Raw genomic sequence first — 12,856 nt, 5'->3', positions numbered from 1 at the left:
TGGTGTGATATGATGATTTGTTTTTGGTAAGTTACAAAATGACAAGCATGTCCAGTTGACCACAGTTCAAAAATCAAGATTCTAAGCTTCTTGATCATGCACATTTTACTTTCATTCTTGCAACACGATTTGAATCTGATAGATACACCATTTTGACGCAACTTTTATTGGATTCATTTTTTGAATGGTTTCTAAAAGTAACAACCACCAGAAAAAGAAAAAAAGGAAAAAAAAATACTGTCCCACATCCACTGTTCACAATAAGGAAGAGCAGCAAGAATCACACTGACCATCAGTCAGGTGGCGACACTAGTAAACATCAAATGTCATCGAAATACCCAAGGGATGTGATCATCACTATAACCCATACTTCTGCAAGAGTTCAGATTGCCATTGGCGTTTGCGCTCTGGGAAATAATCTGGAATGTGGATTTTTTTAAAATCTTGAATACACTTTTTCATTTCTTCTTCCACACTTAGCTTCTCACAGACTTTCTTTTTGGAAAGATTTGTTTCTCGGGACTTGCTGATGAGTGTCTGAAAGAGTTCACTGTTTCTGCGTTTATCAGGTGGGGGCATCCATTGCACAGGGGCTTTTTTGGAGGGACGATCCAATGTTAAGGTGTTAGGTTGGTGAGCTGTAGCCTGCTGGGCATTGGGCGGGTTGTCCTGGGGAGTGCTGGCCTCTGAGTGGCTGTCACAGCTGGAAGTAGAGAGCTCATTACAGGAAGTCCCACTTTCACTTCCTTTATCTGTCACTTTGTCGTGTTTTCTGTCTTCGTGTTCTTGTTTAGGTGACACTATTTTCTGAGGTGGTCCTAAAAAGGAAAAAAAAATGGATCAGAAAAACTGAATAAATTGGAAGGTCAAATTAAATAAGCACTGTATTTTCTATTTTAAATGAAGAACACTGATCATATAAAGAATGCTATTTGTTGTAGTAGCCAGCCTTTGAGATATTATATACCCCAAACCTTGCAGCTTTAAGTATACATTGAAACATGTATCATGTTTGTTAATATTTCATAATAATAAAATTTGTGAGGTTTGCTTAATAAGCCTTTGTGCCGTGATAAATCATCAGTAGCTTTATGCTGTAAAAAAGACTTTTGTTATTTTAGTTAGAAGATCCTGAGATCTGAAAAAAAATATCATATGTAAGTATCATGCTAGTTTTATATTTGTTTCATTAGACACTTGGTTCGTTTCTGATCAGGACACTGTACAGGTGGTGTCCTTGGTGCATACAGTTTGCTATTATAAAACAGGAAAGTACCATTGCTCTACTTTACAAAGTAGAGGTATTCTCTCAGCTCAGAGGTGTAATAGCATCATTTATACTTCAGGTGGTAGGCTGATTTAAATCTTACCTTCAGTCTCTTAATCTTGTTTCCTGTCTATTTTCTCAGAGAGAATTATGAAAGTGCTATAATATATATATGGGCCTAATATTATGGTGAAAGTATATAGTTGAAATATAGTATTTTCCCAAAATATGAGACTTAGCATTTGAAATAAATTACCTAGAGGACAGTTTTCAGAAAATGTTAGCTTGCCAAAATAATTATTTCAAATATGCCAAGAGTTTATTTCCAAGAGGGAGCATATTTTATTTTCCTTGACTCCACTGTGGGATTAGGACATCCATCTAGCATTTATTGAGCACTATCACATACCCCAAACAATAATAAAACCTTGATTAAATGGAGCCCAATTATTCAGAGATCTTAGGGGTCCAGATTATCCTTTCTCTAAGTCAACTTTTATGAACATGCTATGTAAGTGGGCCTGGGGGAAGACATCAATGTTCTTTAAACATTATTCGGGGTATTTTACTTTGCATCCAGAATTGAGAAAATTTCTTCTAATTCTTGGGGTCTCAACCTTGACTGAAAAGTAGAATAATTTAGAAAGCCTTAGCTTATCATTCTCTGGAATCAATCCAGAATGCCTGATGTCATGAGGAGCCACCTGGACATTGGGTCATTTGGTGGCTACAGGTGATTTCAGTGTGCAGCTAGTTACGGACGATTGTTCAATCAAATACATATCACATGAGTTAACAAGCAACATTGGTAGTTTACTCATAAGAGCGATGAGACAAATGAACAGATATATTTCATGAAAACTTGTAGTATGTACATCATGCGGCTGGTTGCCATCACAAATTTTCTTATTCAAAACAGAAGAAACAAAGCCAGTTGCAGCAGCATATGCCTGCAGTCCCAACTCCTGGGGAGGGTGAGGCAGAAGGATTGCTTGAACTCAAGATGTTCAAAATCAACCTGGGAAATGTAGTCAGACCCACATTTAAAGATAAATAAATACATAAATAAATAAGAGTAAAAGGAGAACCAACAAGAGTTAAGTGGGACTAAAGTTTTCAAAAAAGCTTGAGAACTTCTTGCAGTGAGATTCCATATCTTGATTGTGGAGCTGGTTAGAAGACTGTATTTGCTTGTCAACAATGATGGAATTCCATATTTTAAAAAAATGGGAGTTTTCTTTGTGTAAGCAGTATCTCAATTAACTGGACACCCTACCAAAAGACTTTCTGAAACCACCTCAAAGCAAATGAGAAAGGTCTTAACCAATATTTCAAACTTACTTCATCTGCCATCCAGTAAAACTAGAATAAATGCTAATTTTTAAGACTTCTTAGGAAGAAAGTACACTAAGACATTTTTTTATAGATTTGGAGCTATGGATTTTTTTAATTTATTGTTGGATTTTTGTTGTTTCTTGAATCTCTCCAATTTTTATTTCATTTCTTCTATCAGGGAGGATGGGACATTGAAGCTGAGGAAAGGAGTAGAAAGGTACATTGTTAACAATTCTGGACTGACCAAGGTCCCTGTCCACCCTCCTGTGTCCTGAGGGGCTGATGGACATGGTATTTGTTAGGCTCTTGGCCTTCTGGTTTCTAGGTGGATTTGGCCAATGGCAAGATTAGCCAGACAATGCCCTCACCCCACCCCACTCCTGGGATTGCTGTATTATAGTTGTGTTGCTAGTACAAGAAGTCCAGATCTATCAAGTAGCTCTCAATTATCCTCTGCTTTCTCTTCCTCCCCTTTCCTCCTCTTCACCCTTCTTCTCAAATTCCATTAAGGCTCACACTTCAGGCTTGTAGGTCATTATTAAGACCAGGGAATTGTTCACACTCTGGTAAACCACTGCTATTAAGTTCTCTTAAATTATTACCCTGTTAGGTATTTCCTTTTTTCTTCCTGGGTCCCTGACTGATAAAGCCACTCCGGCCATCAGCCATCATCTCCATTGATTAGAAGGGTGTTACTGTAAGGCTCTGATTTTTAGTGATACTGTATTTTGATGACAGTTGTACTGGGGGAAAAAAATGAGTTTGAAATCCCACTGAGCTGGATTCAATTTCTGGTTGTTTCGCAAATACTAGCCTTGTGACCTCGATTAAAATACTTTTCTCTCCTCTGCACGTTAGTACTATTTTACTCAAGACAATTTTGAGACTATATAATATTCCATAAAAACAGAATCTTGTACAATTATTCTCAACAGAGAGAGTACAAATAGGTATAGCAACGGAACCTACTCAATGTTCATGCCCATGCCTGGAGACTTTATTTCAGTGTGCTGAAGGGGTTCTAGATAGTGTTTATGGAGATTGAGATGGTAGGGAAGACACAATATTTGCTTAATTATCTTTATGATAAATGTGATTCATGCAAGCACAAAACTCATCACCCTAAACAACACCAAATATAAAGTATCTTTTTAGTCTTTCTGTCAATCTTTTGCATTTCCTTAACCAAAAATCTCTATTAGAGGAATATAAGATTTTCATTCCTTATAAAGACTAAAGGATTAAACTGCAAATACCTGTGCAAGCCAATTTACATTTAAGGATCAATTAATGAGGAGAAAAATAATTTCCTCTTAATAAGCAGGGGGATAGAGCATTAGATAGAGACGCTCAGGCAGAAAAGTAATAACATGGAAATGGAAGACAGTACAGAGAGAGGATGTCAGATACTGCCAAAGTGAATGCTTCATTCTGTTTCTGTTCACTGGGAGAAATAATTGTTAACAACTTATGCCAGTGAGGATAAAGTCTCTGTGCTAGCTAAGTGTGTTACTATTATGCTGATGGTATTATAATTTATTAATGAAAATAACCACCCCTCAACACATACAAATATAGATACTTGCTCTTGTACTGCAAGATGGAAGACCAAAGAAGACTTCCTTGAAGAAGACATCACAAGATCAGCCAACAGTTTGAGGGTGAGTACCCACTATGTGCCAGGCATTGTGCTAAGATCAAAGGACACAAAGATAGATAAGATGAGCTCTCTGTTTTGATGAAGCTCACAGGCTTATTCTAACTCTATGTAGGTGAGGACAATTAGGTACAGAGAAAAAGACTGGATACATGTGGCCAAGGATCCCTGGAATTTTCCGTAAAGATGAGCTAAGATGCATTTCCCATCAAATGAGTCCTAACTGAATTTCTCACATGAAGCTTTTTATTTATTTATTCCAATTCTTTCTGTTTTCTTTACCCCTCTTCATCACCTCTGTCTCTTTATTCCTTCCACAAATAAGATGGATCAGAGCATGCTCAAACATAGAGTCGACTTCATAATATTTTATGATAACAACTTAACTGTATAGGATATTTTAGAATATCATACTTCTCTCTGGAGACTTTAAGATCTATAAGGAAAAGATGGTGGGAACCTAAAATTATCATAAATTTGTAAGCAAGCTTTAGGCAAAAAGGATTACCAATCATACCAAATAGATAAAGAAGTTTGTATTATGTGATCTAAGGGAAAATGTTACTTTGATTTTGTCCACATTTTCATTATATAGAATAATGTGGGCAATTCTCTGTAAAAATCATTAAGGATGACCAACAGCCTTCTTTTGATTTATGCCAGCACTTTTAAAAAATTCAAGTTGGTTAATCATGTTCTAAATCATCATTGATAAGATGGTAGATACAAATTGGGACGAAGGTATTTAACTTATTTATGTGCTTTAATGGCATGAAATTAAGAAAAGTAAATTTATTCATGGAAAATAATGATTTACTCTTGTTGCCTAGTTCTCTTGTGGATGCCTGCTAATTGTAGGCTTCTAGGGGTAATTTCAAACTTTAATTTTATATCATTCCATTCAGTAGTCCAAAACCAATTGAAATGCCTTAAGCAGCACACAAACGATAATTTAAATATCACTATGTGGGAACAGCATGACTATTATAAATCCTGCATCTCTTAAACTAATAAGAGAATTGAGTATATATTTGAATGATCTTCCCCCAAAGCATTTAGTCCAGTGAGATAGAGCATTAATCAGACCTGGCATAAAAGGGAAAAGGTAAATGTGCTCTGGAGGTCTTGTCAGCTGGGCTTTCTTCCATCACATAACAACTCGTTACTAAGTATTAATGCAACAAGAAATCAGCAAATAAGCAAATTAATGCAATAAGAAATCAGCAAATAAGCAAATCTGTACCTGAGATTTGTTTGAAAAGGAGTGAATTTTTAAAAGCATTCAATTCCATACATAGTTACACTTTAGACACTTTCAAACATTGGGGCCATTACTCAACTTTTCATTTTTTCATTTACTGTGAAAGCATATTGGACAGCTCTACTGCAAAACCACAGATCATTTTCCATTGGGAAGCACAGGCTTACTGACCCAACAGACCAGCAGGCCACCAACCTAGGTTGTGCTGCTCCTTGATTAATTGTTAAAAAAAAACTTATTAAAGAATTATGTATGTGCACACCCGACATACCTAATACTAATTTTATGGTATTTTTAACGGTGTGGGAATACCTTGGAAGATATTTATGTTGAATAATAAAATTAACATTTCTGACTATTTACACATGCCAGCCTGAATCAAAATACTTTATGTGTATTAACTCATTTAATCCTTGCCATGATTCTTTGAAGCTTAAACATAAGGAAACTGAGTCTGAAGGAATACAAGTCACTTGCTACAGAAAACTAATCTAGTAAATTGTTGAATTGGGGTGTGAATCAGACAGAATGCACTATGTATCTTTAGGCTTCATTCTGGCTGTTGATGATTTAAACACTAAGAATAGATGCATTAAACAGATGTAAGTTGATAGTATCTCCTAGAACTACATCTTGATGAACTTACAGAAAGTTGTCTTTGAACCCTAAAACTCTGTGGAACACTTTTGTGGAAATAAAATTTACTTCCCTGTTCTAATATCTAATTTCTATCCATGGCAAGTTTTAAAATCTTTAATGTTTAATATTTAATTAAAATTTTATAGTTTGAAAAATCCCTTCCTATTCATTTTAACATTTAGAATTGTAGAAATTTATAACAGATGAGAACTTGGGGCTAATATCAAAATATTAAACAAGGACCAAGTGCTATGAATGTTAAATGACCAGTTAACATTAGTTGGATTGCCTGAGCCAGAATCAAACTCAGTTATACTGAAACAAAAAGGAAGAAAGAGGTAGTTTTGCCCATTCATTCAGGTAGATAATTTGGTATAGAAATTGAATGTCAATATTTTTGTCTTTAAATCGCCACATGATTCCTGGGTAGTTCTGGATGTGGGCATGTGCAATAAGAGTAGCTCTATATTTTTCCTTAGAATACAGAAGCATTTCCAAATGAAGTTTGTGTACAACTGCACACTTGAAAAAACCCTTTATTTTAATCTCTTTACCTGCCTAGTGATGATAGAAAAGACTCGGTATGTAAAATTTGTCTGCAATGGGCATAATTCCCAGAAGGGAAATTGCCCTTTAATAGTACTAAACTCAATGGTGTGTGAATGGTTATGTGGTACTTGAATAGAATGAACCAATCCATCTTAAATATTAGCACCACATGCTTCTAAGTATTAAGCAGTTGAATCAAAAAGAAAAAAACTCCATTTTTTTCACAAACATTTATTGAGCACCTGTGATATACAAAGTTTCATGTTAGTTACAAGAAGGGGGACACACGTGTGCATACCTCCACCACAACCACAGTCCCTGATATCCAGTGGTTAAGGCTGGTCCGCTGCAGAAGTGCAGATGAAACAAAAACATAAATCAATAGACAGGCAGGAGGTAGGAAGGTGTAGAATGTGACTGGCATGAGCTAAGGAATGGAGTCATTCTTAATTCATCAGTAGAATTTCTACAGAAAATTGAAACTTAGAGGCCATACAGGAGGTGTGTTCATCTTGGGAAAAAAAGCTATTCAAATGAATAAAAATTAATTTCTATGAGAGAAAAAAATGAATTCATATATTTATGAATTCTATTATCTTCACTAGCATTACTTAGCCACTTTTAGGAGTTGAGGGTAATAAAAAAAGTGAAATTAAAAGGAAAACATGTTATGGTACTCCTCTTTTTATCAGTATGTGACCCTTATCAGCCTGTTCTTCTAATTATCCCTATACTTGTTAATTTTTCTGGGAATTTATTTATTTATAGTATGTTTCCTAGTCCTAAATTATAAACTCCCCAAAGAAGGCTGAAACTGCCTTTTTATTGTATTGTCTTTTCTTTCTTTTTTATTTTTTTTTATTTTGGTACTGGGGATTGAACCCAGGGGCGCTTAACCATTCTTAACCATTGACCCACATCCCCAGCCCTTTAAATATATATATATATATATATATATATATATATATATATATATATATATATATATATATATAGTTGTAGGCAAAGTACCTTTATTTTTATTTTTATGTGGTGTCAAGGATCCAACCCAGTGCCTCGCCCACACTAGGCAAGCACTCTACTACTGAGCCACAACCCAGCCCCATCAGCCCTTTTTATTTTTTATTTTGAGACAGAGTCTTGCTAAGTTGCTGAAGCTGGCTTTGAACTTGCAAACCTCTTGTCTCAGCTTCTTGAGCCACTGGGATTACAGGTGTGTGCTTCCATACCCAGCTTACTGTGGTAATTAAACTACTTACTGTGGTAATTAAATTAATTAAATATTCATATTTTTATTAAGTTAATATTATTAAAAAATTACTCCTGAATTTCTATAGTAATGGATTTAACTATATTATCCATTTGGTATTTTGTATTCACCATGTTTTGTGTTACTTAATATTCTTGAAACTGACCATAGAGTAGTGTTTTAGGTGGGTTTTTTATTGCTCTGACAAAATACCTGAAATGAACACTATAAGAAGAAAAAATTTGTTTGCCTCATAGATCCAGAGGTTTCTGTCCATGTTAGTTTCCCCCACTGCTTTTGGGCTTTTGTTGAGGTAGAACATCATGGTGGGGAGAGTATGGTGAAGCAAAGCTGCTCACCTCAAGGCAGCCATAAAGCAAAAGAGAAAGACAAGAAGAGACTGGGACCCCAATATCTCCTTAAGAACAGGCCCCCTAAAGACCTAACTTCCTCCAAAAGACCTCGATTCTTACAAGCTCCACCACCTTCTAGTAGTGCCACAGGCTGAAAGCAGATCTTTAGTACCGGAACCTTTGGAAACATTCAAGAACTCAACAATAACAAATAGTAAGAATGCGCCCACTTCCTCACACAAAAATGGGTTCCAAGGTCACATTTTTGTTGTACTATTTCCCTCCAAATGTTATAATTTTGTTGAGAGCAGAGACTGTATTTCCTGTTTGTTTCACCAAGGGCGTTCAGAAGGCTGGTGTGTTTTATCACTGAATAAATAACACTAACAACGTGAGTAAGCAAATGTAACATAGCATTAGGGAAAAAATGTGAGAGTAAATATATTTGCTTATTGGAACATATATTCCAGGAAATTCCAAAAGTAATCTTGTTGTCTTTCTCCCAAAGATTCAAAGCCTGTTCTAAATGTTGCTTTCAGCATAAAACCTTCCATTCTCCCATATGGATGTGATTTCTTGTGATTTTTTTTTTATTCCCTTAACAATCCATAGTAGTTTGTTTGAATCTATCTCCAAGTACTGCACAAATTTCGTCTTAAATAATAGCTATTTCTGTACATTTTAACTGCCATCCTTGTTTTGCCTCACAAAATAACACACACACACACACACACACACACACACGTACTACAGTACCTCATGAGGCAGAGGTTCTTTCTCTTTTATTTTTGTATTTCCTGAAGTATCTACCACCCATGACCCATGAAAATTCAGTGACCATCAAACTGAATTAAATAAAATTAGTAATATTTATAAAACCATATCTAATCACATAGGAAATTGTTGTATTCTAAATAAACTCAAGTATAACTAAGCTTAAGTGGTATAACAAAAACAAACAAAAAGCCAGGAAGTAGAACAAGACAAACCTTCAGCAGTGAACCACAAGACAGACTTCATAGGCTCTTTAGTTATTAAAAATGCCAATCCCTTGGGAAGGTCCCTGCATTATCCCTTCTACGTATTAAGGAGAAACACACAGTACTCCAGAACCATCTATAATGGATAAAAATGATTTCCTTTGCTCTGCAAGTGGATTCTACATTATTTACATGATTTTACCTGATACTTGCACCTAAACATGACCAGTACAAAAGATATCAGGGGTCCTCTTGGAAGACTGTTATAGCCATCGTGCAAGAGTTCTTCATTTAAAATTTATCTCCATGTTGCATAGAGCTGGGAGTCTATGCTATAGTCACCCTTCTTATGCTTCAAACACATAAATGAAGGCCCTTTGGGGATCCTGCAATTAAGAAACAACCCCCCTGCTTGTCCTAGGTTCCCAAGTCTGAATCCACCAGTCCTTATTACTGATGTCACAGCTCTCTTCTCATGCCCAGGAGGCCACCTTCTCATGACCTCCTTTTCACAGGCACAGAGTATATAAGAGAATGATTTATCTGTTTTCCAAATTTGTGAATAGAAACCTGTGTATGCCTCTTGTTCCACATCTATAAAACTTGGATCATAACATCTACAAGGTGCTTGGCAAGGATTAATGAGATGTTGTTTTTATACCACATCTGATGGCACTGGGAGGGGGAAAAGGCACTCTGTAAATATAGGCTGGGGGTGCACTTATGATGTGCTGTGCGTAACAAATTTATATGAACATAAAACATATGCTGGTCGTAAATCATGGTTGTTTGTTATACAGTACTAAACAGCTGCCTGAAGCTCCAGACAAAACTTTGTTGGTTTTAACAGTGGAAGCAGAGTTTGTGAGGAGACAAGGATAAAAATAAAACAACAACAACAAAAGAAGCTAACGCTTGTGTACCAAGAGCAGAAGCAATCACGGGCAGAAAGCCATAGTTCCCAGGAATTTTGTCAGATCTTTTCAACTCTGGAGTGTCTGCCTGCCAATAAACATTTTCAAGTATTTCCCATAATGTTCTGTGAGATGTGACTTTTTGTGAGCTGCTGTACTATTTAATGTGAGTACCTCCTCTTTTCACTTTGAGATGTATGAAGTGCCTGTTACAGAGGAGGCAGGGTGAAGAATCACTACAATGAATGGAAAATGGAAGCATATATGTGCATAGCAGAGCTTAATTTCACTTTGTGGTACACTAAAAAAAAAAAAAAAAGAAAAAAAATTGTTGCCCTATCTTTGAAAATAGTAAACCTGAACTAGAGGTGAGGTTCTAACATGCAATTATTTTGCTTAAGAATGAATAAAAATATGGGCATCTTCCTCCTAGAGTGGGGTTTCATGTCAGGATATGTGAAGAACTTTGGTTATAAGAGGCCCTAGAAAAGACTGTAGGTCCTAATACCCATAAATGTCACTTTACGTGGCAAACATCTTTGCAGGTATAAGTAAAGATTTTAAGATTGTAAATGTATTATTGTGGATTATCTGGTTGGGTCTTAAATTTAACTGCAGGTACCTTTATAAGATAAAAATAGAGGGGAACCTGAGAGACACAGAAAAGGTGGAGAAAAAGAAAAGTGATGTGACCACAAAGGCAGAGGTTGGAGGAATGTGGCTACAAAGTAAGATCAAGGCAGACACCAGAACTTGGAACAAGCAAACACTATATGAAATGTTGCCCAGGAACAACGGGAGGTAGCACAACCTTGCTGACTTCTTGATTTCAGCCTAGTGAAACTGATTTCAGGCTTCAAGTCTCTAATGCTATGAGAGAATAACTTTCTGCTTTCTCTCTCTCTCTCTCTCTCTCTCTCTCTCTCTCTCTCTCTCTCTCTCTCTCTTTTTTTCCTTTTGGTACTAGGGATTGAAACTAGGGTACTTGACCACTGAGATAATTCCCCAGGCCTTTTTTATTTTAATTTTTTTTTTTATTTTGAGACAGAGTCTTGCTAAGTTGCTTTGGGCCTTGTTAAGTTGCAAAAGCTGGCTTTAAAATTGTGATCCTCCTGCCTTGGCCTCCCGAGTTACTAGAACTATAGACATGTGCCACCATACCCAGCAATTTCTGTTTTTCTTAAGCCACTAAGTTTTTGTTAGTTACAGAAGCCACTAAAAATTAATATAAGTCCATTTAGTCTAACATCTGGCTCTTTTAGATGCTAAGTTCTCTTATATAAGTGAAGATGATATAATCCTTAATGACAAGATTATACTGAATCTGAATACAGGATTTTAATTTCTTTATTAAAATAAAATGTCTTGCAGATTCTGTCAGGCTGTCATCCTGTTTCTGTGCAAGCTCCTTAGTAATAATAAGCTCAGAATAGTGTATTGCAAATCACTTTTCTTTGGGAGTATCCCTAATTTTAGAACATTTCTCTAGTTATAATTTTTCTCCTCAAATAATGGCATCCATGGGTCCTGTTTCTATCTTTTGGAGCAACATAGAATGAATTTTCCCCTCTTTTAACTAATAGTCCTTATTATTTTGAAAAAGATTATCACATATTCTAATTCCTCCCAGTTACACAGATGAGCCACATTTGAATGAGGTTCACAGTCTCCTTATACCATCTCTGTTCCCACAATACATTATTTTCTTCCTCTTTCTGAAAATACAAACATTACCACCTGCTTCCTCATTCTTACACACACACACACACACACACACACACACACACACACACACAAGGCCCTTGTCTTTAGCTGATTCACACACACATCACTAGCACCTGATCACTCCTTGAGGTTCCAGCCCCCTGACTTCATTGCCTTCTAACCTTCAAAAACTATATGTCAAAACATAATCTCATTATTTCTTTTCCCTCTAAACTTATTATCCTTCCTGTGATTTCTGTTTTTCTTTTCTTTTTTTAAATAAAGGCATCCAATTCTTCTTAATCACCCAGATTTACAATTTGTGACTCATCTTCACTCTTCCAACTCCTACCCCTGGACTGTTTCCCTTCCTAGGTGATCAGCCACCTGATCCTACTGAGTAAACTTTGATGTGCCTCTATCACTTCATCCTCATGCTTATGAGCCTTTACTAACTGAATCTATGGCAAGAATTCCAAGAAATGCTTTCTTCTCTAGACTCTATGTCTTATTATCAATGCTCAGATCAAGATCCCAGCTCCACACCAATGAAATATGGCTCTTAATATAATACCTGTTCTAAGATGTTAACACCTTTCACAAGCATCCAAATCTCTTAGCTCCACAGACAACACTTCCCATGGCCTAGTCTCAGCTTTAACTCCCAAACTCATTTTGTATTGCTTCCATCCTCTGTCCAAACCTAACTGGAGGAATTAATATTATCCTAAATACCACAAGTATTTGCATTCACTATGTGAATGATAGTTTGGTTTCAGTTTTTAACTATACTTGCATACATGGAGCAAACTGTTATTGGTTCTGTGTGTATGTGTGTCTAGGGACTTACTCAATGCCACTATGTACTTAATGTATTCAGCAGACTCCAGATTTATAACCTAGACTGGCCATTACAATATCTTACCAAGCCAGCCCCATAATCTATGG

At 36.1% G+C, this 12,856-nt stretch overlaps 1 protein-coding gene across 1 annotated transcript in view; it reads right to left on the bottom strand.

The window, feature by feature from the left end:
* Positions 1–357: 357 nt before the first annotated feature.
* Positions 358–12,856, bottom strand: part of Kctd8 (potassium channel tetramerization domain containing 8) — a 235,031-nt gene continuing 222,532 nt past the window's right edge. The window contains exon 2 of the mRNA XM_026386734.2: positions 358–818. Coding sequence (XP_026242519.1) covers positions 358–818 — 461 coding nt within the window. The remainder of the gene's footprint in view (positions 819–12,856) is intronic.

The sequence above is a fragment of the Urocitellus parryii genome, chromosome 10 (genome assembly GCF_045843805.1).
Source record: "Urocitellus parryii isolate mUroPar1 chromosome 10, mUroPar1.hap1, whole genome shotgun sequence".
NCBI classification, from domain to species: Eukaryota; Metazoa; Chordata; class Mammalia; order Rodentia; family Sciuridae; genus Urocitellus; species Urocitellus parryii.
The sequence above is the reverse complement of the archived record's forward strand: the minus strand, read 5'-3'. Positions and strand labels throughout refer to the sequence as shown.